Source organism: Cryptomeria japonica, chromosome 10, assembly GCF_030272615.1.
Source record: "Cryptomeria japonica chromosome 10, Sugi_1.0, whole genome shotgun sequence".
Lineage (NCBI taxonomy): Eukaryota > Viridiplantae > Streptophyta > Pinopsida > Cupressales > Cupressaceae > Cryptomeria > Cryptomeria japonica.
This window is the reverse complement of record NC_081414.1, coordinates 117490142-117517127: the sequence shown is the minus strand read 5'-3', so window position 1 is coordinate 117517127 and position 26986 is coordinate 117490142. Positions and strand designations below refer to the sequence as shown.

Sequence of the window (26986 nt, the reverse complement as noted above, 5' to 3'; positions counted from 1 at the left end):
AACATCAGCTGGATACCTTGTGCGTGAGAACTCAGGATTACATATTTCTGATCAATCAAACAGAGGTAGCCTGTATGTCCTGAGACTGAATTGCATGAGCAGGAATACCAATTCAGAAGGGATGCTGGATGATCAGAGGGTTAACCTGTATGTATTTAGATCATATCTATTTATTAAGAACACATGACATTGCATCAGCTATTCTTAGATGTATTTGATAGTTTTGCTGTTCAAAGACAACTACTTTAATTTGAATTGCAGTTGAGATTTGCATTGTCATAATCTGGTATATTTCACAAATTCACCATCTTCAAATAAGGTTGACTCTGCCTTGGTGAATTTTGCCTCCTGCAAAACCCTTGTACATCTTCAGTTCAAACAAGTTTACAATTCCCTTTCTGACATCAAACAGATTTGCCATGGTTTTCTTAGGAGTAGATCCTCAAGACAAAACAAAGAGTTTAAAACCATAAAGATCAGTCAAAACACCTACTGACTATTGATTTTCCAGATCTAACAATGCAGATCCATCCCATATCTTCAAATGCACAGAAAAACATAAAAGAAGATAATTCCAAGCAAGCTCCTTCTCATGGAACCTTTCTGAACCACTCATAGTCTCTTACTTCAAGATGCCCTCCACTCAACCTTGCATACATGAAATCCTCCAAAACAATTGTCCATTGTGTATTTTGTTTGGCTGATCCATCTATTGAACATCTACCTGCAAAATCTTCACTCATGATTACCAATCATTAACACATGACAGGTTCATGGACGTTGTTTGACAGTTCTCAACTGTCATGTCCAAGTAGCGAGCCGAATTTTAGGAGCATGCCAAAACCAATTACTCCATTACCTGTTGCACATTTATGTCACCATTACCATTCAAAGTTAAGGGATCGCCAACCATTGCAATACTCCTCCACATCCCAATTGCTCATCTAGTATCTACAGCCATAGATGGAAAACTTGTAAATAAATTTTGACAAGTTTTGCCATCAAACTCGTGCAAAGTACCCATAAGTACTTGATGAATTCAATGCCAAAACTTGCTGAACATGAAGTATACACTGAATCATGATCTATATGCAGAATTTATGATAAAAAAACACTACAATCGTTTATTATCAACACCCCATTCCCAGAAATCTTCTTCACACAACATTTGAGAATCCTTGGGTGAATTGGAGTTTATAGCAAACACGATCACATATTTTGAGCAGATTTGAGGAATTTCCTTTTTACAAGGTCACAAAGAGATATGGAGGGATCTTATTCCATTGGGCCGCAGATACAAGGATTAAGAAGTTTGGGCAGCCATAATTCTAGCATTTTTGTTCCTTATAACACTCTCAATGCGCAACCTTCATTGGAAGGTACTATATGGAATAGCGAATCGCAACATGAGGCAAAGTTGGCATGTGCACGATTTTGGTACTACAATATTTCATTTAATGTTTGCTTCAAGTCCTTATTGGAGTTGTTGGTCAATGCATTGACCGTAATAGGTAAGGGGTTCAAGGCTGTTACTAATGTTGTCTTTAGTGTCAAAGAATGTTGTCATTGTTGTCAAAAGTTGGTGTTGTTTCCAAATGTTACAAATGATTCTCTTTGATAATTGGAAATGTTATCATTGATGTCATTGACCAAAATGAATGGACAACTTGTGTTGACATCACTATATTGGCCTCTAGAAGCTTTGTTATATGGTGTTTAGGATTTAAGTTAGCTTACTACAGTTTTCATTTTGCCCTCATGTCCAAAACTCTAAACCTGTTGGAGCCCATTGTTACTTTTGTTATTATCTACAATTGCTTGGCTCTAGCCCATGCTCAATAGTGTAAGCGATACCTTAAGCGCTTTAAGTTTGTGTGCTTACCGGCCCTGCCCTCCTAGCCTTATCATTTGTCTTGGTGGTGTCATCCTTGTCAATGCCAGATGTCACATTGTCATTTGTAGCGCACTCAAAAAGCTTAGTGCATGCTGTGTTTTGATGGCCCACCTCAATGTCACGCTATTGCACCTATGTGACAAGCGTTATAATAGCGCGTTAGCACACTCTATCGTTGTCAGGACTTTGTTAATGTTGTGAGGCTGCACAATTGTGCCACTTGTTCTATAGTCAATGCAGGCCCATGGTCTTTTGGAGCTCAAAATAAATATTCTATCCAACTTGGCATAATCTGATTGGTTGTGGAATAGCATAGAGGTACAAAGGTTAGATTTTGTCAGAAGCAGGACACTACGGTTTATTACCAAGTGTCAATCTTGCACAGGACCGCAAGGAGATGAACTACAGTGATACAATATGATGCAACATGTCAGCTTTGCATGTGAGCAGGGGAAAATAGATGGTCTATGATGATGTGAGATGATGCCACGTGGCAACTTAGCGCCAGAGAGTAGGAGATCACTTGAGGGCCCCAGTCTTGGTCATGATGTTGCGCTTAATTGACATGTGGCCATTTCAATCAAACCTAGACGTCTAGGTCAAACTAACTTCGATTTTTGGATGTCACTTGCTTTGTGGGCCATGGCCAATAAGATGTATGTTTGACCGCTTCTAATTGGCCAATTAATTTTCCAAGTAGCAAATCCTCCAAGTCACATTATTCAAATATGGCCAATGCACAGATCTTTGGTAATTTCACCCACAAGTATCTTGATGAACAGCCGATATTTAAAAATTGTAACAATCTAACAAACATGTTTTGGCATTTGGAACACAGACTAGGCCAACTCGAGGGTTTAATGGTAAAATCTTTTGGCCAACATACCACACGTTATAGTAAAGATTTTAATCACTTGTGGCTGACCTTTTTATGGATTTCAAACATATGGATTGATGTTTAAAACAAAAAGCTTTAGACCAGTCTATGTTCCATCATTTGTAGCAAAGGAGGACAAAGCAGAAAAATGACAAAGCAGAATTAAATTGGACTAAACAAAACTAAGTGGAGCATAGCCACGTTCATCATTTGTTGATACAGCAACTTTTTGAAGGTGAACTTTTTCTGCAGAAGAAGTTGCCTCTTGTCAAAGAAATTAGTGTCTCTTGTTGAGTTGGTGCTCAATTGTGGAGATTGGTGTCTCCAGTAAGCTGGTGCATGTCATTCAAATAGTGACTGACAATACAATTACATATGTGGAGGCCACTAGACTTCTAAAGGCAAGGCACCCGACATTGTTTTGGAGCCATTATGATGCCCATTGTCTTGACCTACTCTTTGAGGACATATGGAAACTAAGTTGGGTGAAAAACGTGAAGATTGAAGGAATATCACAAATTACATCTACAATCAGAGGTGTCCTAAATCTTATGAGAGAACACACTAATGGCAAGGATCTCATGAAATCAAGAGTCACATGCTTTGCCACTAATTTCCTCACCTTGCAAAGTATATTAGCTACAATGCCCAACCTTAAAAGCATGTTTTGTTGGAATCGTTTAGCGTTGTGCCAAAGCTCAAACTATCAATGCCGGATACAAACGCCCGATTTAACCTGACCCACAGGAGGTGGTTAGCCATGTCATGAGTCTCCAAGGAGATGCTGACCACCAAGTCAACAATCTCCCCCTCAGCACCGATTGAGCCTTTAGCACCCACTGAAGGGAGACTCGAACCCATGACCCAAGGCTCTGATACCAATCGTTGAAATCGTTTGCCATTGCGCCAAAAGCTCAAACTATCAATGCCCGATACAAACGCCAAATTTAACCCGACCCACAAGAGGCGGTCAAGCCATGTCACGAATCTCCAAGGAGGTGTTGACCACCAAGTCAACATGTTTGTGAGTGAAAGGTCATTAGATATTCCTTATTGTAGGGAGGCTGAAGTAGAGAGGATTGTGAAAACCATTTTTTATGATAGATTTGCCAAAATCATGGACATCATCAATGTATGATTTCAAACTCTTTTTTCTATTTTTTTCTATTTCTAATTTTACAATTTGCTAATTTTGTAAAATTATGATATTTAGGTGTCAAAACCATTATTTAGGATTCTATGATTAGTGAATGGGGATCAAAACACGATGAGGTATTTGTATGAGGCCATGGATAAGACCAAAGAAGCAATTCATATTTGAATGAGGTATCTCTATGAGGCCATGGGATAAGATCATTATTTAGGATACTATGATTAGCGAATGTTGAAAAAGACCAAATATGAACCCATATGATGCATTACTGATTGGAGGTGGAACAAACTACTCCACCAACATATTCATGCTACTACCTACTATTTGAACACCAACTTTTTTGTCTCCCCTTCTTTCAAAGCAGATGCAAAGGTCATTCTTGGCCCCAACACATGTATTGAGAGATTGGTTGATGATGAGAACCTTTGAGACCTCATACTTGATGAGATACAAAGTTATAAAAAAGCAAAGGAGGCATTTTCTTCAAATTCTTGCATTAGTAAGAGAACCACTCTATAGCTAAATTATAAAAAAGAAACAAAAAAAAAATAATAATAATTTTAATTTATGATTTACTTTAATTTGCTTTACTAAAATCCTTACTATGTTATAAATGACAAATGCTACCCTTGCAGATTTAGGGTGAGAAGATTGTGGTGTCACAATTCCTAATCTTCAAAAGCTTGCCATCCACATTTTATCCATGGCCTTTAGTGTTTCTAGTTGTGAGCACAAATGGGTTGTTATTTAGACCATTCACACAAAGAAGCGCAATAGGTTGAATCAAAAGCACTTGAATGACCTTTTGTCTATGTGCAGTACAAGGTCAAGGTACACATGAAGCACTTGACCTTGATGACATTGATCCATATTCAGATTGGATTGTTAAGCTTGAGGATGTTCATGTGGATCCATTGTTAGGCAACGATGAGTTTAACTAATTTAGAGAGGGAGGCAACCAAATGGGAAGCAAATGATGGCAAGCCATCAAGGATGGGTTCCTCGCATACACAGCTTGATCCTATCACTATGGATGAGGCCCCTATTGAAGGTATTGCAAAAACTTTCCACTTCTGCAACACCCACACAGGCACAGCAGAATTTTTTAAGCTTTAGTCATAAACAAAATTTGATTTGTATATGATGTGTGTTTTTGAAGAATAGTTTTAAAACTTTATGTATTTTCAAATGTTATATAAATTTGTCAAGTTATTGCAGAGTTTTTCCCCTAGTTTTTGTTGAAGTTTTTTTGTTATTGATGTCAAATGGTTCAGATTGATGGAGGATTACTCAAAGTAATACTGAGCTCTATTGCTGCTGAATTATTCATCAGATCTCAATTTGACCTGCTTGAGCTGCCTAGCTGCTTGGTTACCTACTTGAGCTACCCGTGTGCTTGCTGGAGCTCTGTGTGTGTGAGCTTACTTGTCAGTTTCAGCTAGTTGGGTGCTTTCCTGTCATTTTGTCAGCTACTACATCAGCTCATGTGCCATGTCATCCTTTGAATTGTCAAAGAGGCTGACTTTTCTTCTAAATTCGATTTAGGGTGGAATCATATGTCAGCGCATTTAAAGACTGGCAGCTACAGGCTTTGTTCGCTCTTATGCTCTAGATTCCTTTTCTGGCAGTATATATTTTTTTAAATTGTTTTCCTCCAGAATTTTGAAAATCAATATTGTGGGTAATTGATTTTGGCAGAGGTCGTGCTTTTGAATACATTGTGTGAAAGACGTTACGGCTTTAGTGTTGTGCGTATTGAAGGCAGTTTTTACAATATTCATTGAAATACGTTTTTTTCTGACAGAGATTCCTTTGGGTGTGTTGCCGGGAATTACCACTTGACTGTGTCTACTGTATCGCTGGAAAGAAGAATTGTTTTTATTTATTCTGGGTGATATATGTATATATGCATTTCCAGGGAGGTCAATTTTATTTTTTTTGTATCGGCAAATCATTTCATCTGCAGTTCATGGAAATATTATTCTTTGAGATTGTGGGGTGTGATATTCCTTGATGATTATGGTGTGTTTTTCTCCAGTGATTTAAATTAATGTGTCGGCATTTTAAAAAAGGGCGGAGCTTGTCGAAAGTTTTTGCGGATGCTGATCATTGATTTGAGATATACGTTTTTTGGGGAAGAGTTGTTATTATTTAGAAAAGGATGGAAAACGTTTTTTCAGTGTGTGGAATGGTTCGAACAAAAATATATATCTGGACGATTTTTTTTTTGAGTTGAAAAAAGAAAAAAAGATCAAAGGGTTAAATTTTTTGTTCTTGGTGAGGTTACGTGTTTTTTTGGTGCTGAAAAACGAACTAAAACATGACGAGCTTTTTGTTTTAGTGGGATCATGCCTTCTATAGCAGTTCGATTTCTATTGGAATTCATATAAATCTTTGTATGTGTATCATATTTTTGTCAAGTGTATGATTTTTTTTTTTCCTTTAAACCGGCAGCCTGGGTAGAGAGCAGACTGCGATTTTTGTTCTTCTTAATAGTTGCAGGCACATTCTTAATTTTGGTGGCATGAGTTTTTGACGTGAGGCAGCGATAAGTTTATTTTAAGGGGGCAGTATACACGCTTCTGTGTTGTTCAGCAGTTACTTTTTTTTTAAATGTCAAAAGGGAGTTTTCATGCATACTGATTCAGGTGCCATCATGGTGAATAAGGTGGTAGTGATATCTTTCTGTTTTGAGAAAATCTTAAGGATACTTAATGGAGGGCGAAGAAAAGATATCTGAGTTACATCTTTCTTAGAGATTTTTGTGTAAACAGCTTGAACTCTCAAAAATATGTGTGATAATTAATCTTTGTGCAGTACGACTTGAATTTGGGTGCTGCAGCTGTGCATCCATTGCAGATGTTTTGAATAATCTCAATATGCTGCTTTGTGAATTGTGATAAGATGTTGTATTTTCTGGGTTGTGAAGCAATCTGATTATAAAAGGAGCTGGGTGTGGTTCAAATCTTTGAAGTGCTATATAAGTTGAAGCTTTCATTGAGGTTGGTGCCTAATCATTTCAGAGTTGGTGCTCTTACAGAGGTTGGTGCCTCTGATATACTGAGTTGGTGCTCTTGAAAGTGATGGTTTCCAGTGAGTTGTTGCTCACCTGTATAATTTGGGTTGCAGGCCATTATTTTTTAAGTGAATAAAATTCTTCTGTGCCATGGTTTTTTACCCGAAAGGGTTTTCCACGAGAAATACTTGTGTTGGTGATTGCTTACTTTATATTTTATATGGTTTCATGTTTTAAGTTTTTAAAATTCCTGTAATACTGATTCACACCCCAACTCAGTATTGCTTGTGTGCTTCTCAGTTTTTGCTGAGAACTGAGTTCTAAAAAATTTGGGCCTCCCAAGTAATTTGTCGAGTCCGAGTTTTTCAACTATAGTTAGGATAGCTGATAAATAAATAAATGTTAGTAAATAAATAACCTTTTTAGTGGTTGGTTGTGCAGAAATAATTTCCCATAGGGAGTTATTTGGTTCAAGTAGCTGCATAAGAAATTGAAAACTGAAAAAGGCTTTATAAAAGCCATTGTATTCTTCTGTAATCTATCCCAATGAACAGTATATCACATATTATTCCATACTATTCATATGTATAAAAATAGTGTAATACGTATATGCAATTTGCTGTTAGGTAATATGTATAATATGTAATATGTATATCCCAATGAACCCTTCTCAATTTTGCAATAATAAAGCTAACTGTAAATGCATACACATAGGAACTCTTCCAGCAATCTTCAAACAAATAAACAGGGAAAGAATCTAACATGCATAGGAACCACAGCTACAAGCATGACTGCAAATTATTTCAATGACTGTTGTAGGCATAAGTTGTAGTTCCAATACATGCAATAGATTTTGATTCTAAACAATAACAACTTTAATATAATATTAACCACTAAGCTTCAAAAGTATTCTTACCCTGTGATTACTGTCTATGACATACAACTATATAGATTAGCAATTCATCACTTTCCTATTAGTTACAATTTTTTGGCATATACTTTTTGAGTGCATATTCATCCAACCATACTTTCTATAATATACCTGATTCAATGAATTCTTTTCTGTCCCATATTCAGCTGCCACGAAAACAAAGACCTACAATAAGGCAAAACATAATGTAAAAACTAAAAGTAGTCAAATTTCTCTTTGAAACTAATATAAAACAAATATTATATAATTATTTAACAAGGAGGTCAATCTAACAGATACCAATCTTTTCAAATCACGCATAACACTTTACAAACCAAAAATAGTAATAAAATGACTTAAAAAACAAACATTGGTTGCTAAAAATTTTAATGAAACTGAAAAAAAAATGGAAATTTAAATTTCTCAATTCAACGAGGGGAAAGCGAGAGAAGTGAGATAAGCCCACACAAATGAAGAGAAAAGAGAGGAGAACATGGTTATGGTGGATGAGACGATTGCTGTGGACAAGAAGATTGGTGGCATGCATCAAAGCGATGGGATACAAGATGGTAGACCGTCTATGTGACCCGGTGCTTGTAATACAAATATATACATGATCCCCCCAATTATAAATATATAATATTAGGTGTCATTGAGGAAGATCAATTTATTGACCTTGGCAAGTTGATTAGATTCCAAATGCATCACCAAAGATGAAGACAAACTTTCTATCTTGAGGGACACTGAGCTTACTCATGACAAGATTCATCAAATCAAGAGAGAGGGCTGGACCCTTGGGGAGATTCACCATCAGACTCTGCAGCCTCCCAATGTATTGTATTTGTTATTTTGTGCTTCTCTTGAGTTGACTTTGCATAGAGTAGATTGTAACAATTTCGAGTTTGAATTTTTGAGTCAAACTATGTAGTAATGTCCTATGTAATGTGCAATGTAATCAGCGATCTGAAAATTAATAAAAGAAAACCATATTCCAAAATTCATAGTGTAATCTTTCATTCCCCTACACTTTCTCTACCCCTACGCAATTAGATTGCTTCTAAATATTAATAAACAGCAATTTCCTAAGTTTTTCTGTGTTTTTTGGGTTCCCCATTTTTCCCAATTAATAGAAAAAATCTTTTTCTTTTGGTTTGCCAAGTTACTGTCAAGAAAGGTTTTTGCTATTATGATTTATATACATGCATAGATACCGATATATATAATCCTATCTTCCCTAAAACCTGTTTTGTTGTCTTTGTCCCTAATCTCTTTTTTTGTCCTTGTCCTTGAAACATGTTTTGTCATCCTCATCCCAGAAACGTGATGGAACAAAGGTATGAAGGCATTATGGCATTACCTAGAATAATTTAGAATCACTATAAGCTACAACAATGAAACGGACATTAACAAAAAAAGTACATCATGATGGATATATCCAACACCCCAGAAAATTTATGAGTAGACTTAAACTGAATGTGGTTTCGTCTTTCATATAAACAATGTTCACAAAAATCAAAGTCAAGATTACAATCATTTAACCCCTCAACAAGGGTTTTATTTTTTAGGGTCCTTAAACCTTTAACACCTGTGTGACCCATCCTTTCACAAGAGTTTCCAAAGTCTTTGGATGGAGGAACCCCCACTCATTTTCACCTAGATTGGGGATTGAGTCTCATCATCAGACCAATAATTTGATTTGGGAATTAAAACAGGGCATCCTTTTCATGATAAGTTGTAGATGAATTGAGGATAGAATAGATGTATCATGCATGCCCATAACCCCAAAGAAAATTGTGTTGTAATTTATTGTATAACAAATCAATGAGGTATTAAATTTCTTACTTTGCATAAAATACAATATGCAAAGACATGCTTACTTCAATCAATAGCAAGTGTTTTAGCCCCAATTCGTCTGCCCATGCACACAAGTGTCTTCTCATACAAAGATGTCACCATTATGAAAAGACTTAACTAGGATTATGATACACACATTCTTTAGGCATGCATATGGTCAAGCAGTGGCATATTCCATGATAGAATTTCTCTCCTTGAACAACTGTGCATGGTTCTGAGAACCCTTTGCCATACTTAAATTCTCAATATCCCCTAAACACTAGAGATATTATTGCAGTTGTTCTTGATAATATTTGATTTCACATCATTTCTGGTTGAATGTAGAAAGTATATGATAGACTATAGTTATTAGCAAGCATACCACTAAGCCATAGCTGACCCTGTCATATACATTGCAGGTAATAAATGGTCACATCTATCGCTTAAGTATTTATCCTAAAGTTGTTAAGCATATCACTTTGTACATTTATCATATAGAGTCTCCCAGCGATGACTTGCATTACCCATAGGTGTTATTAACAGGCATACCTGTACATTATTCCATGAATACATGTGAACCTAAATGCATACTTCTTAATATATGCATATGTACAAAAAGGATGAAGACCTGCATGACTAATGGGAAAAGTCCTACTAAGGAGTCAGGCTCGATTCCATGCCATTTCTCACCATCCCTGCAAGGATCCTTACCTTTGTGATAAAAAAGGTGCAATGACGCACCAAACTTATTTATCATCTGCACATTGTGTCTGAAGCAAATGGTGAGCTACAACCATGCACTATGACTTAGAACAAAATTTAGTGGCACCAGCAATTAGAATGGAATATCCTTGAAAAGAAATGTGATTGTCAAACCCTTCTCCAAATGGTACAAGGTAGACCAATGCACAACAATATCTTTATCATCATATTCCCAAAGTTAATTTCATGTAATTGGATGCACACAAACACACTACGTCTCTGCTTGATAAGCTTCAGGTGCTTGAGAAAACAGTTGTTAAGAACAGCTTTGCTGATTCTCAATCAGTGGAAAAGTGGAAAATAAATTTGGATAAGTAGCCAAAGCTGTATCCAGAGATTCATCAATTCCTTTACTTTCCAGAAAAATATGGATGAGCAATCTATTGAATACAAATTTTAGGATATGGCAATTCTGGCAATGTGCATTGTAAAATTAATTACAACAGAAACACAAGTTTGTGCCTAAAAGTAGACTGGATCTAAATTCCCATATATTAGCATATATGTAGGCTATACTATATGCGTCTCTATACATTACATGATTGCCTTACCTTTTCACTCAATGTGCCACCAGAAACAGGGAAAACGAGAGTGGGAAAAAGAAATTATGAAAGCAATATAAACACCAAATAGCAAGATATATACACACCAAACCAAAAAGACAGCAATATATAAGATTGAATATACATGAGAAATTCACCTGCTTTGTGTTCCATGTAAACAATGACTGTAAATCTGCTGAGATATTCAGTGTCAAACTAACCTGCACAGTAATAAGAGAATACTTAGATAGCATAGAATCATGTGCAATTTTGAAAAAAGCCTATATCATAACTGAATTGTCTAATAGATAATGTTTTTAAGGGAATTTAAACAGCTGTAAAGCAGCCTTAAAGATAAAAGCAGAAAACTATGCACTTTTTTATTTGGATTTTTCAATTCAATTATCACACCAAAACAATTATAATCCTCAGTCTATATCATGACATTCTTGAGATGACTTCTTAATATCCTCAACACTGCTAAAAGTCAAATTAAAGGCACATATACATTACGTTTGGGCCACTTTCTGAAGTCTTTTGTCATTGGAACTGTCATAATGCAGTAACTTCATTGAAACTTTCATTATACCCTCAATCCATGACTGTATCATGATTGAAAAGTCATTCCAGTCAAATTTTGATCACCAAGATCTGATTCACCTTAGCCCTTCAATATTCTTTTAGCACACCTTGCTCTATTTAAATTCTCAAAAAACATGCCTTTCATCTTCAGGTTGCTACAAAGATCAAGTCTGCATTAAAATAACATGCCAGCATCTTGAAAAAAAGAAAATTGGTTTTTGTCACCAAGTGTGCCTCATCTGTTGAAGTGTCTGGATCTCATTCTGGTATATTATTATGTAAGGAAAGCTTCTCCTTGCAAACATTTTTATGAGAATAATTTTTTACTTTTTTCATATCATCTACAACATTATTTTCACCTAGTTTTTCTAATGATATTTCAAAATCGACATTGATATTTCATTGCATTTTAGTTGTTTCTAAATAAACAAGCATATGTTCTCCTGGTATTTACTTTTAATTTTAAATCATGCTTACATTCTGTATACAGCCAAAATTTAAATGATAAGCACAATAACTGCACTCATGATGACCACTGGAACGGGAAGAGACATTCAATCAATATGGCAGCGCATGAAAAATGCATATGATTTTTGTATGTAATATTTCATTTATTAGCAACTGTATCAACCAATTGTTTTCTCAAACCTTGTAGTTGTCAGCATGTAAGTCTATGTCACCCATGTCCACAGAGATGAAGTATCTCTATCAAGGAAGCCCAAACCCTATGTACCTTCAAAATGACCTATTCAAAATGTAAGATCCTGAAATAGATCATGTTGACCTCTAGAGATCTGATTTGGTAGATAAGAACAAAAGGGGGGATGTCCAGTGTACGCATCCCTATACAACTAATAATATGGAGCAGTGAGATCATGCACATCTGCTTAATGCATAAGGTTATCCATTATTAAGCAACCATCAGTTGTAACAGGTTGCATTAAATATCGACCAGAGACGGATTATATTTACAGCTTAGGAGTGTCTGAGATTCCTAAGGTGCTATATAAAGTTTAAAAAAATATTGACTTGGAAAATAACTAATACTGGAGAATAGTTAAGAAAACTAAAGAATTCTGCTATTTATCCTATAGATTTAGCTACAGGTGAATTATAAGTTGAATCAAAGGTTCTATACTTAATACTGATCTGTAGTATTATACTAACCTTAACTAATGATTGAATGAGGAATATTAACAATTAAGACACAAAGAGGCACTGTACCTCAAATGGACCCTTGCTTGGGGTAAATGCACTCATTCACATAAAATCATCAATCAGCAATCAATTCCCCATTCACTTCACAGAAATAGATATAGAACTTGCTAAGTTCAATTGTTTTCTTGAAAAGAGAAAAAAAATGCAGAATACTGGATAAGATACACATTACATTGTTTTGCAGTATATAAACACTAACTAATCCTGATTAACTCAGACATATCACTCACCTATCCCTGTTAAGCAGGGAAAGAATTATTCTTCCGGAAGAACACAATTTAGAGCTTTAGAAATGAGATCCTAACACAAGTCTTCTAGTCTTTAATACAGTTATCCAATCATAAAGGCATGCATGGACAAGTAGTGACATCATGCGACACTCAAAGATGTTAATATTAATTGCAGTCCAAGAGTCCTTGTTTCAGCAGCCATTTGTTGGCAACTGAGGTCTAATACTGTTACCCAATCTCCCTTAGGCATGGCCATATCAACTCTAGTTGTTTTATTCACATTGTTGTATACCCACACTCTCTCTCAGCTACAAGTGCTCATTCGTCTTGTTGTTTGCTGCAGATCCCTCAGCTGAAGAGACTGTTGTAGCTTTTCACATTGGCAATTAGTTCATCTTTTCTCCCTTTTGCTGCATGGCATGTTAGTATTTCCACAAAACACTAAAACATCACAATTCATCATATCATTTCACCACATTTCAGTCAATAACTACACACATGCAAATATTTATTATTTATCAAAACATTACCAATTATGTTTAGTGCTTTGAAATTAACATAAGTCTTGGGAATTATAGTAAAAAATGTCTGAAAGGTCTAGCAAAGCAATGAAAAATAACAGAGCAAAAAGTAACAACTTAAGGCCAATTTGAGAACACATCATCCTAGGCCATAATTTGATTTCAACAAGAATAATAGAGGTGGCCACATTTTTCCAAACCTCTACAACCTCATGAGCTAGTCCTTGCTGTGCTAAATCTTATAAACTGACACATTAGAGGAATAAACGGATGGTTAAATCATATGACAACTAGGTCAGAAGCACAGACTTTCAACCCATGGGCATTCTACATCATGAACATAATTAGCACAACAAATTTCAAGATTGACTAGGCCTACTTTATTAGTAGGAATTCACATCAGCAGATGTGTAGAGTGACCATCATTGATGAAACCACCTATTTTCCTCTATACAATATCATTGCTCATATAACTGTCTCTTTTCCTCAAAAAAGTGAAAAGACCAGAATATCAATTTAGCAGCCTTCTAACTGGCTACTGAATATTAAATTTCAATATATATAGAGACATATATAAATACATACATGAAACTGCCTCACTGATTACAAATCCATTGTCGAAACCACCTCTTTTCCTCTAATACAATGCCATCACTTTTCCTCTATACAAAACCACCACTTCTCTAGATGAAATCACCCTAACAATTACAAAATCATCACTTTTCTCTAGATGAAGCCAATGGTTTTGCACAAAAGCCAAAAATACTTCTTTTCCTCAGTTTTGTCATCTGCCAAAGCCTGCTTTGAGATGTGCCATGCCATCCCAAACTCTCTTCAGCATACAAGTGTCTAACTCTATTTTGAAACCTCTTCCTCCTTCAACAAAAGTGTTTTCTTGAGATTTATGTTGTTGTGAGGTCTTTTTCAATCATTTTACAAATCACACATCCCCAAAAGCTATAAAAACTTATAGTGAGAAGGATGCTCCTCTCAACGGATGACATGGTTGTCATTTCACCTTGCACCACTCTAACCATGATTCAGAAAACCTCATGTCTCAAACTATCCAAATATTTTGTTAATGTCAAAGAACTTAAACTTAGAGAAATGTGATCAACATTCTTTCTCTCTACCTCAAAGGAATGATCCCAGTTCTTTTGCTCAACACGCTCCCCACATTAAGCTTTGTCCACGTCTGATCAAGTGGCACATGTTTTTCCCTTCCACCACTTTTTTGTCATACATGTAGGGGCTGCCAAACATAACTCCACACATATCCAAAGAGACAACATCCACAAAATTGGGGTTAATAGCAGTGTTTCATATATCTAGCTTCATGGGGTGAAGCGATTTTTTGTAAAGACATCTTGCTATTTGATTAATATAATAAGAGACATTTGTTGTTGGGTTTTTCTCCCTCATGTTAAAGGGTTTTCCCAGGGTATATGCTGTGCAAATTTGATTGAATTGTCTTATATCTGCATTCTGGTAACCTGATCATAAAATTAACACTACCTCAAGGTAGTGAGCATGTTAACACGCTCCTTCAATCTCCATAAACTTATCACCTTTATGACAGTTTGACTAAATTGTTTCCTAAGAACTTTCTAAATTCACCTTAAGACTTGACAGGAGCTTGCTTTCCTAAAGCCATAGAATACATGATACTTTCAAATCAACTTAAATTATGTTTTGCTAGTCTCAATCCAGCATATAGGATATATTGTGTTTCAGAATAAGAGCATGCATATTTAACTCTTACCTTCGATTGGACCGACCAATGTTCCAGCGTTTCTACATATCCTTCAATCACAAAATCTCAATTCTTACTTCAACCTTATATTGATGTATTGTTGGTAGATTCATCTCACCATGCAAAAACTCTTCTTTTTCATTGGAGTGGGTTTTCCCCTTGCTTTTGGCATCTTATAAAGAGCAATCTTCTCAATGAGAGCCTCCATGATCCCTCCCATTGCTTCCATTGATTGAGATATACTTGCAACATCAACTTCTAGCTTGAGGAACCTTGCTTCCCTTCCCATGCTTCTTAGTTGTCTTCTCCACTCACTATCGATTTAATAAGGCAACAACATTTTCAATTGTTGTTGATGTGCGCATGAACCAAACAGCACTCACAATATCTTCCATGGGGAAAGAAATTGCTCTACCAAACTTGACCCATAAACGACGACAAAGATTCCATTCAATAGTTCATCAACAGATCCTAATAAACATGAAACACTAGAAATCTCTATGTAATGTCAACCACATAGATTGCAAAGAGATAGGAGTAAGTAAAAGATATGTTCCAAATTCCCCGAACGTCTAACAAGATATGTTATAAATTCCCCAAACACCTAACAAGTTTTGAAGCCTAAAAATAGTATATTGGAACTATGAGCTCACTTGAATTCACTTCTAGTCCAACTATATGTCATTATGCTCTTATTTTAGATATAAAATAGTATATTTACACCTATGCTTAAGTATACAAGCTCAAGGGTCGAAGGAAGTTGAACAGTTGAGAGAATTGGAACCCATGAGTTGTTTTTTTTGGGTGTAACTAACATAGTTCCATAGAGTTTTGGAACAAGGGAATGGATTTGGAGGGCCAAGGACCTTGATTTGGGGTTGAGAGGTTGGTGGTTGGTGTAATTTGGGAACAAAGCCCCCAAGGAGGTCAAGGGGCAGCACTTCTTGCAAGGGTTTAGGGTAGCATCCCTCACAATAGTCTAGGGGCAGCCATTGAAGAAATTTTGAAATTTTTAAAATTGCTATGATTATGTTCTAATATTAAAAAACAATGCATAAATCACACAATAACAAAATCTTCAAAATGCAGATGCGTACACAAAAATTACACCTTCAAATCAGTCTTCCATTCCTTCAAAAAACTTATTAGGCAACCTCTACAACTAATACAACTCACAACTGCACAAATCATGATTTGTTTAGTTTTTGGATGAATATGTTTTAATCTTTCTATCTCGCTCGTATCTTTATACTAATTTGACTAAAAATCTAATCTTCAAAAAATCAGCTTTACTTACAAATGTAATGTCCCCTTTATTTCTCCTTAAAGAATTAATTAAATAATTAAAATCAAGTTGACGAAAAAATAAATAAATTAAAAGATGACCAGTTTTAATTAATTGAAAAGTCATAAAAATAATCAATCAATTAAATTTTAAATAGTCCTAAGCTCTCGAGACTATTTATATTAATTAATTAAATGTTGAAACTTGGTTATTTTAATAAAGTGACTTTATTTTATAGAATATGTATAAGTGGGTCACTTTATGAGAGGGAATATAAAATAAAATTTCATAAGTCACTTTATAAGCAAAAAGTGATTTTATAATGGATAATCCAAAAAGTTCTAGAAGGGCTTTATAAGGTGTTTGTGGAAGCTCAATTGATCATTCTTGGCATTTTTACTTGCTTGGAGAGCTTTGGGAGCTTTCGGTTACGTTTAGTACCTGTTGTCATTTTATGACACCCTTGGTCCATCAATGAGAACCAATCAAAGATATGTTTCATGGACCAGCGCGGCCCCAGTTGATCAAAAAAGAGAAGAATCATGAGGTGTGAAGTGTTGCCTTGTCCAGAGGAAGTTCCTCCCTTGGCCTTTTCTTCTTCCCCGGAACTTCGAAACCCCAAGGTTCCAAAGTTCTTTGCCTTAGCCGCTTTCTTTCCTTCTCCGGAACCTTGAAGTTCTGTAGTTCCCTTCCTTCCCTTATCTTTTCTCCAATTCTCCAGAACCCGAGGTTCCGAAGTTCTTTCCTAGCTTAGCCCCTCCTCTCCTTAGCCTTTTTTCTCTTTTCCCCCGGAACTCCAGAAGCCCAAGGTTTCCGAAGTTCCTTGTCCCTTTTCTCCTTCCCTCTTCGGAACTCCGGAACCCTGAGGTTCCGAAGTCCCTAGCCTTCCTTTCCTTCGCCTCTTCTCTTAAGCATCTCCTTTGCCCGGAACTCCGGACACCCGAGGTACCGAAGTTCCCCTTCTCTCTTTAGCCCTTTCCCTTTTCGGAACTCTGGAACCCTGAGATTCCGAAGTTCCTTTGCGCAATTCCCCAGATCTCCGAAACCTCGAGGTTCCGAAGTTCCCTCCCTTGCCTTTCCCAGAACCCCGAAACCCTGAGGTTCCCTCCTCCCCCTTCTTCCTTTTTCTCCTCGAAACCCCGAGGTTCCGAGGTTCCTTCCCCTTTTGCCTTCTCTCTCTAGTTCCTCCAGAACCCCGAGGTTCCGCAAGCATTTTCCTTCTCTTCTTCTCTCTATCCTGGAACTCCGAAACCCCGAGGTTCCGAAGTTCTTCCCTTGTCTTCCTCACTTCAAGAGTCCGAGATCCCGAAGTCTCTGGGCTTCCTTCCGACTGGCAACACTTTCAGATGGCGTGATCGACACTGAAGGCTTTTAATGCTCCGACAGTTTTGGTGACTTGTGTACTTTCTTTTGTGGAGACACAAGGGTGCATTAAATGTTTTTGGCAGGATTTCCATCAAGGAGCTATGGGGCCATGCTTGGTGACTTATATCATGTCTGACTTTGGAAGGTCAGTCAATCCATCTTCTCAGGATTGCCCTTTGGTGGTATGGCTAGGTTGCTTGCATATACAAGTCAAGTGCATGCACTTCCAGACTGACATGCAGGGGTCATGATCACCATTGTAACCCATTTTTCTATATAAAGTTGTTAAGCCTCATTATAAAGGGTTCTCTCCCTGCTGCCTTGAGCTTTCTTATGCTTTTCTCTTCTCTTGAAGACTTGTAATTATTTTTGTATTTCTGCAACTGTAAGTTTGGCCATTGGCCTTATAATTAATTGAAATCACCATTTTTGCCTACCTTCAACTTATGCATGTTGTGTATGTGCTCTTACCTCCATTATAAGTGTATGTTTGTGATTTTCTTTCACATGTATGTTGTGTTAGCTTGTTTTCTGAGTGTGACTTGTGGGAATCCTTCTCCCCTCTTGACACTTAGCAAATTCTAACCTCCACACATGTATTGGGATCATTCATACAACTGAAGTTTGTGCATTACCTGGGTGTTTCAGTTAATTCTTTGTGTCATTTCAATAGGGAAAGGAACAATCTCTTCTTGGTGCATCACCTCCCTTCATTTTAAGCAATTCTCTCTTCCCTTTCCTTTGCAAGCTGTTAGGATAGGTTTAGAAGTCAGTTTTGAAGTGTTGAGTTGGTTCAACACTTGCACCTAGATTGAGAAGGAAGTCGGCCTTCTCCGGAGATTCAACCCCCTCACGCAAGGTCCCACACTTTGGGGTTGTTTCCATGTTTCACAAGGTTGCTAAGTTGATAGCTTAGCAAGGGTGCAAGCTTTTGTGATAACAGTACCCTAGGAAGAAAAAAAACCCTTCAGTTTTTCCTTGGTTGATTGGATGAAAAGATTGGATTGGCTTCAGTGGTGCAATATTCTCCCATAGCTAATTTGCAAGTGAAATCATAAAGGTTTCACACGTATTTATCGATTGAAGATCTCAGTAATTTGTGAAGTCTAGTAGGCAAGAAAAATTACCAATTAATTCCAAGAATCTTCAGGAGCTTATTGTGACACCACAGCTGGTTGGAAATCATTGTTTGGGAGATAGTGATTATGAGATTAGGCGATTGAATTTGTGTTACTGACTTTGGCACGTGGAATTCTTCTTGTGGGCAATTTACCTTCCTTCCTAGTCACCTAGCCTCCAAGAAGTTTAGCATTGGTAATAATGATTGAATGGAGTGATTTTATAGAAAGCCGTTGCCACATGTGGGATATCTATGCAGGTTGAGGGTTTCTGAACCTTCGAAAGTTATCCAAAAGAGGCGTTCAGGGTTTACAGCTTAGGAGAAATCATCTAGGGCAGCCATATGCGCCATTGTGAAGTGAAGATTTGGAGTTTCAAACTCCAATTCCCAGCAAGGGCAAATGAACATATTAAAATTCAGGTTTCTGATTTCTGGACCTCCCTGAGCCTTGGTCAACTTCTTTGGTCAAAACTACACTAGTGACAACGTGGTATTGGGACACTATTTACAACCTCCAAACAAAGAATTACACTGGCTGTATAAGGTCAGAAATTATTATGTTGTTTAGCTCTGCAAATCTGTTGTTATGTGCAGCAAAAAATTGCATGTGATTTGAATTTACATTTGGGAAAGAATTGTTGATTATTTATCTCTTTACATTCAAGTTGAGGTTTATGAATGTTGATTTGGCAATGTGACTTCAAAACCCCCCAACCTTCATAAAACATTTCAGTAGTACCTCTTGTTGTCACGTATTCACACATCGCCCCATTGCAAATGGGGACCCCTACCTTTTGCTATCTAGGGTTAGTTTTCTTGGTCTTTTAGGTTCTTGTCTATTGACCTTTTGCATTTGAAGGGTCACCAGGGGGCTCATTAGGATAGCAAGCTCTGTTTGAGGCAGGTGGATCTCCTCAAGAGGTCAGGTCAATTGAGTGATTAGGGGTTATTTAGATCATTCCTGGGGTGTTTTTTGTGTACTATCTGATCGCACTTCAAGTTGCTAAATCAAACCTTGGTTGAATGCATAATGTCCTCCTAGGTCCCATCCCTTACATCAAGGACAGAGCAAATTCGCCTTGAGAAGTCTGGAATGTCATCCTGATCCTCAAATGTCCTGAAATTTGGCTAAGTCTGGAATGTCATCCTAATCCTGAAATTTGACTAAGTCTAGAAAATTGAAAAATTCTCCAAAAACTAGATTTTGCATTATAACTCCTGGAGGTCCGAAACCACTCTCAAACATCCTGACAATATATATGGAATATAACTTAAAGTATAAGTCTTCTTTCTTATACTTAAATGTTATATTCCATATATGAATCCTGACGGAGAGACTAACATGTCAAATTTCGCTCCTGACCCTTCCAAAGGGTCCAGAGGGAATTTCAATTTCGCTCCTGACCCTTCTAGAGGGTCCAGAGCGAATTTCCTAATATGTCCCTTCCTGGTCTTAATTTGCCTCATAAACCTTGTCCTTATGGCGTAGTGAAGAGAGAATTGATGTGTGAAACAAAGTGAAGTGATAAAAAGTAAGGAATTTGAACATAATTGCAAATTTCGCTCTTGACCCTCTCAAAGGGTCCAGAGTGAAAAAATTTCAAGCTCCTAACCCTTCCAAAGGGTCCAAAGCGAATTTCTCAAAAACATGGATTTTCCTCACAATTTTAAAGCAAATTGCCCTCAAGGTATTTTCCTAAGATGGTTTGAAGCTAAACAAGCAAGCTACGAAAAAGCTTACTCAAGGACAAGACCTATCTTGCAAATTTCGCTCCTGACCCTTCCAAAGGGTCCACTTTGAAATGGACACCACTTTGAGAACAAGTTGGCTTGAATATGATAGGATAAATGAGAATGGCCAAGTCCAAGACAAATTGGATGTGAATTGAGCTTAGAAATGTAAATTTCACTCGTGACCCTTCCAAAGGGTCCAAAGCAAAATTCCTAGGACTCCCCAATTTCGCCTAATGCACTAAAAGAACCTTATTTTAAGCTAAATTGATGGCAAGTTGACTTGATGGTGGTAGAAGGAGGTTTGACAAGTTAAATACAAGGCAAAGAAAGGAGAAAAGAAGTGTGAATTGAGCCTGAGGAAGAATTTCACTCTTGACCCTTCCAAAGGGTCCAAAGCAAAATTTCTTAAAAACACTATTTTCCTCCTTGTTCAAACCAAGAAACTTATCCCTATGGCGTAGTTGAGGGATGGTTGATGCATATTTGCCTTACAAGGTGGATTGGAGCAAAGGAAATGATGGAATTAAATCTAAATGGCAAATTTCGCTCCTAACCCTTCCAAAGGGTCCAGAGCACAATTTTTTCAAGCTCCTAACCCTTCCGAAGGGTCCAAAGCGAAATCCTTAAAACCTCTATTTTGCTCCCAATTTTGCATCAAACCTAATGTTGATTGAGATTAGAGGCATCCTTAGGCATGCATTTGATCAAGTTGTGGTCACGAAATGTGAAGATTTTGTCCTAGAATGCAAATTTCGCTCATGACCCTTCCAGAGGGTCCAGAGCGAAATTCCCAAAATCACCTAATTTGCTCATGATAGAAGCTAAAATATGAATTCCTAGGCCTTAGAAGAGAGAAGACTAGTGCATACTTGCCTTGGGGAGCAATTTGGGGTAAAGAAATGATGCAATTTGGACCTAATCATGAATTTTGCTCCTGACCCTTCCAAAGGGTCCAAAGCAAAATCCTTTGAAACTCCTATTTTTCACCTTGTTTGAGCTAGGCAAAGGGCTAATTTTGAGATCATGATGAGAAGAGGTTTGAAGGCTAGGCCTAAGATTATGAAATGATGAAATGAGGTCTAAATTGAGCAAAATAGCAAATTTTGCTCCTAACCCTTCCAAAGGGTCCTGAGCGAATTTTATTATAAGGCCTGTCCCTGGAGAGGATCTTGAGCGAATTTCATTCTAATACCTTCTTGTTGATGATTTAAGGTAGGTAATGCTAAGTTAGAATGAATTCATTATGTGTACTTAATCACCTTTTGGTTTGTTTTGCAAGTGGAAGAAAATCAAGCCAGGACAAGGACGACCTATTCTAAGCCCATCATCATCAAGGACATTCCAAATGCATAAAGGAGGACTCAAGGTGTTTTGAAGCGTTGGAAGATTACAAGTGTTCAAGGAGTTGCTAGCTATCTCCAAAACCTTCACTAGGCCACACAAAGGAACCACATGATGACAAAGAAGAATGACCTTACCAACACTTCAAGGCGAGACATGCTACCAGAGAAAGAACACTTGACAATGAGGAAGCCCCATCAAGCACATAGAAGTCAAGGAGGCACGTCATTCTTCGCATCAAGGACAGAAGAGGATCAACCAAGATACAAACGTCAAACAAGGTGGCATCCCAGTCACTTTTCCTCCAGTCGGATTGGTCCACCTCAGCATGTCCAGATTCAATGTACCTGACTCATCAGAGACGGCACAAACTTCGATGGACCTACCCCTGCTTCCTATTGGTCCTCATTCCTTGAATGTAATTTTCTCATTGGCTAAGGAAGTTTGTTATAACAAACCCTAATTAGGGTTTCTATCTTGTAATCCTAGCCATTGATTCTAAATCAATCAAAGCCATTGAAATGTAAAGAGCTCTCTATATAAAGCCCTGGCTCTTCATTTGTGAAGGTCAATAGTGGGTTAATAGAGGTTAGAATAGCTAATAGTCAATAAAATAGAATAGCAATTAGAATAGAATAGGAGGAAAAGGCAAGAAATTGTTGCCTAAATTGTAAATGAACTCCATTTTCATTGAAATTAAGGTGAAATGTGTTCTTGCAATACGCATGGTTTCTTGTTGAATCTTCAATTTTAGATGGTAGATAATTAGATTGAATGAAGAAAAATTGTTGAATGCACTCACGTGGAATCTGCCTAGTCCAAACCACTAGCCTCTTACTGATTGTAAGGGCGCCCTGCGTGGTCAACTAGCATTGAATGAGCTTAATCTCGAGTCGTTACATGTCTATTGGTCATGCATTAGCTTGAATGGTGATCAATGTTTGACAGTGATGATTTGAATATATTCGAAGCATCCCTTAGAAGATCGCACTGAGTTGGTGTCGGATTGTTCAACCTGATGGTGAGACTCAGCCCAGTAGGACTCCAACTAGTCATTCATCCATCTTCTCGCATTCTAGGTCTTAGAGTAGACTTTCTGAGCCCTATATCTTTTGATGTTTCTTTATCTCCCAGCCAGTAGATAGGACTTGAGTTCCAGCAAATTTAAACGCTCGGGCAATCGAATGTAAGTCCCCTTGTTAATCCAGCATAATCACATCAGACCAAATTGAGCCTATCCACATGTACAGACCCTACATACAAGAACCTTGGAGTTGCCTCGATTGATCCTTAGGCGAAATCTTCAGCATTCGCGGAAACTTTGTTCAAGAGAGGATAAGATAGCTTGGTATTTTATTCTGTGTTCACATGTGCATGAAAAACACATCAACACGTCTCAAATAGAATACATAAAACTATTTGACAAAATGACTGTTCTCTAAATATTGGAAAAGGATGAAAACCTTGGCATGTGATTAGCAAGTGTCATTACACAAAAAGCATCCTTATCATTTATAAGGAAGAGATGGAAGATCAGTATAAATGTTTATCTACACTTTATTTAGATTTATTTAACTAAATAAAAGACTTTTACCTTAATCCTCAAAAGTGAGATACAAAATATAATTACTCAAACTACTTTAAGTCTTTCCCCACACATTCACATTAAGCCTATACATAAGTTCATATCTAAGCAGCGATCCATGGAAACGCATTTCCCTCCCTTTTGAGCCATGTTTCCAAGATGGGGACGTTTCTGAGACAAGGAAACGGGACGAAACGTCTCCCGCAATCCTGCCACTGCCACCGATGCTCCGCCAGAGACAAGGAAACGTCTTTGCATCTCCCAAGGAGACGTGGTGATGTCGAGACGTCCCCAAGTCTCCTTGGGAAATATCTTGACGTCTCCTTGGGAGACGCCTAAGCGTTTCTCGAGGGGCGGGTAGACGTCTCCCATTGCCCAGACATAAAAAGGCATGAAAAAATTAAATTTTAAAAAAAAGTGTTATTTTTCGAGGTTGGGGGGTAACCCTAATTTGATGTGGGCCACACCCCTTCCCCCAAAACAACACAAAACCACCATATTTGGTGATTTCACCCACATTTTCAAACAATTTTTTTTGTCCAGCAAGTTGAAGAGGAGGAAAAACTTGGAGAAGTCTGATTGAAGGAGTGAAAAGAATGAGTGCAAGTGTGAGAGTGAGAAGGAGCAAGAAGAAGAGGACGAGGATTCTACAACATTTCGGAGAGATTTTTCAAGCACAAGGTAGGGCTTTTCTTGTTTTTTGTTTGTTTTATTTTCTGATTTTGAATTCTTTGTTTGTTTGAACTTTAAACTTGTTTTTTTTATTCATCTTAAAATCAGATTTGATGTTGAATCTTGAGGGCAAAAGGATGAATGAATCAGTCATCATTTTGCCGTCAAGATTCAACATCAAATTTTATTATTTTTATTTTCAAGAATATAAAATTGTAAATTGTAAATTTTGTTTTCAAATTTGAAATTTCAAGCGTGTATTTAAGTTTGTTAAACTAGGCTGAATTTATTTTTATTTTTATTTTGTGAAATGCAGTGTCACTATCACAATGAGCTCGCATGACATGAGTGAGGATGAGATGGAAATCCATTCTTATAGTGAACATGATTCAGAATTTGAACCTGAGGATGAGGAGGGTGACCATGGGGCTAATCCTGGAGCCTAATCTAGTTCCATGGCAAGTGCACCAGCTGTACAGGTTGCCCTTCAAAGTTGTTTGCACCGTATGCTAGAGGTGCTTATGATCCTAAATCTCCTCTAAGACAGTTTGCTTCAAGAGTAGAAGGCACATCACGTACAGGTGGGGGAATAAGGAAGTGGAAGTGCAACATTTGTGGGGTTGAATGTTTTGGTAGCATCACTAGAGTGAATGCACACTTCCTTTTTTGGACAGGAAAAGGTGTGGATCATTGTAAGTTTTTGAAGGAAACTAGAAATATAGAGTACAAAATTGAGATGAACAAGCTTTGGAGCATTCCAAATGACAGAGATGTTTCAGTCCCTACTACTTCGTCTACTAGGGCAGCCCTTCAGCAGAGCCAGCAAATGCAACATACTTCTCCTCCTGCATCACAATCTTCGCAAACGAGAGGAATGATGTTTAGACCTTCACCCACTTCCACTTCTAGTCCCATGCCCCAATCACGAGAGGCTAGGAGGACAAGGAAACACAACTTGCACACATCACAAAGTAACCCCATAGCTGATTTGTTTAATGTGCAACTGAAGGATGAAATAGAAGAGTGCATTGGCAGGTTCTTCTTTGCCAATGGCATCCCATTTCATGTTGCACGGTCTCCTTATTATAAGGAGATGATGTCTATGGTGGCGAAGGGAGGACCATCATATGTGCCACCAAGTGAGACGAAATTAAGGACCTCAATCTTGGATAAGAGCTATTCCAAGATAAATATTTTGATGGAGAAGATGAAGGCATGTCGGGTGGCATCTAGGTGCATCATAGTTATGGATGGGTGGACAAACATTAGCCATCGTCCACTCATCAACATCATGGTCACATGTGCAAAGGGCCCATACTTCCTTAGAGCAGTTGATTGTACAGGGCATCGCAAAGATGTTGATTTTCAGTTTCAAGTCCTCGGGGAGGATATTGAGGAGTTTGGGCCACAAGATGAGGTCCAAGTAGTGACAGATGCAGCCCATGTGTGTAGAGCAGCAGGGAAACTCACTGAGGCAGCCTATAGCCATATTTGGTGGACCTCATGTTGTGTGCATGCCATGAACAATGCACTCAAGGACATGGGGAAGATTGACTAGATTAGAGGAGTGGTAAGTGATGCGAGAGATGTGCAAATGTTTATCTACAAACACCACACTTCACATGCACTCTTCAGGACCTTCACGAAGGAGTTCTTGAAACCAGTTGAGACCAGATATGCATCCTATTTCATTCTCTTGGAGAGAATGACTAAGTTGCAAGAGGCATTGCAACTCATGGTTATGACTAATGAGTGAAATAGGTGGGTCGAGGGCAAGAAAGAGTAGGGGAGAAGGGTGAAGGAGATAGTGAAGAGTGATGTGTTTTGTACTAATGCGAGATACATTGCATCCATCATTTCTCCAGTATTCTAGGTCATCAAATATGGGGATGGGGATGCACCTAACCTTGGAGAGGTGTATGAGTGCATTGACTCTATGCTTGACTAGATGAGGGCTGCCATGCGAGTGAAGGACCTGTCTCTAGCATTCTACAATGAGCACATCCGGCCAATCATTCAACGCAGATGGGACAAGTTGAAGACTCCTTTGCATATGGTTGCCTTTGCCTTGAATCCTATGATGTACAAGGCTAGACTGGGTAGAGAGACACTGATTCAAGATGATGAGGTGAAGGCGTGTTTCTTTAGGTGCATAGAGAAGATGTATGATTCTAGAGATGTCGGCATAATTCACACTGAGTGGGGAAGGTTTGCCACTGTTAGAGGCTATTCAGATGTGGCAAAGATGGATATCGAAACAATGGCACGGGAGGACCCACTTTTGTCGTGGAATTGTCATGGTCCAAAATCTTTGAACACCACTCAAGCTATCCGTCTGCTATCCCAAGTTTCCAGTTCTTCAGCTGCTGAGAGGAACTGGTCTACATATAGCTTCATCTACTCTCTTAAGAGGAACAGACTTACCTCTAAGAGAGCAGAGAAGTGTGTGGCTATACACGGTGCTTTGCGTCTCATGGATCGCAAGACACTTGTGTACAAGGAGAGTACAGCGACACGATGGGATGTAGAGCCAAAGGAGCCTTCACAAATTGATGAGGATGATCCTACCACTTCAGATGCAGGGCTGGTTGGT

General features: G+C 37.8%; 1 protein-coding gene across 1 annotated transcript in view; it reads right to left on the bottom strand.

The window, feature by feature from the left end:
- Positions 1–26986, bottom strand: part of LOC131072613 (signal peptidase complex subunit 3B) — a 44210-nt gene that overhangs the window by 6903 nt on the left and 10321 nt on the right. Inside the window, exons 3-4 of the mRNA XM_058008833.2 lie at positions 11146–11208; positions 7983–8036 (exon numbers count right to left, since the gene is read on the bottom strand). Of these exons, the coding sequence (XP_057864816.2) occupies positions 7983–8036; positions 11146–11208 (117 nt within the window). The remainder of the gene's footprint in view (positions 1–7982; positions 8037–11145; positions 11209–26986) is intronic.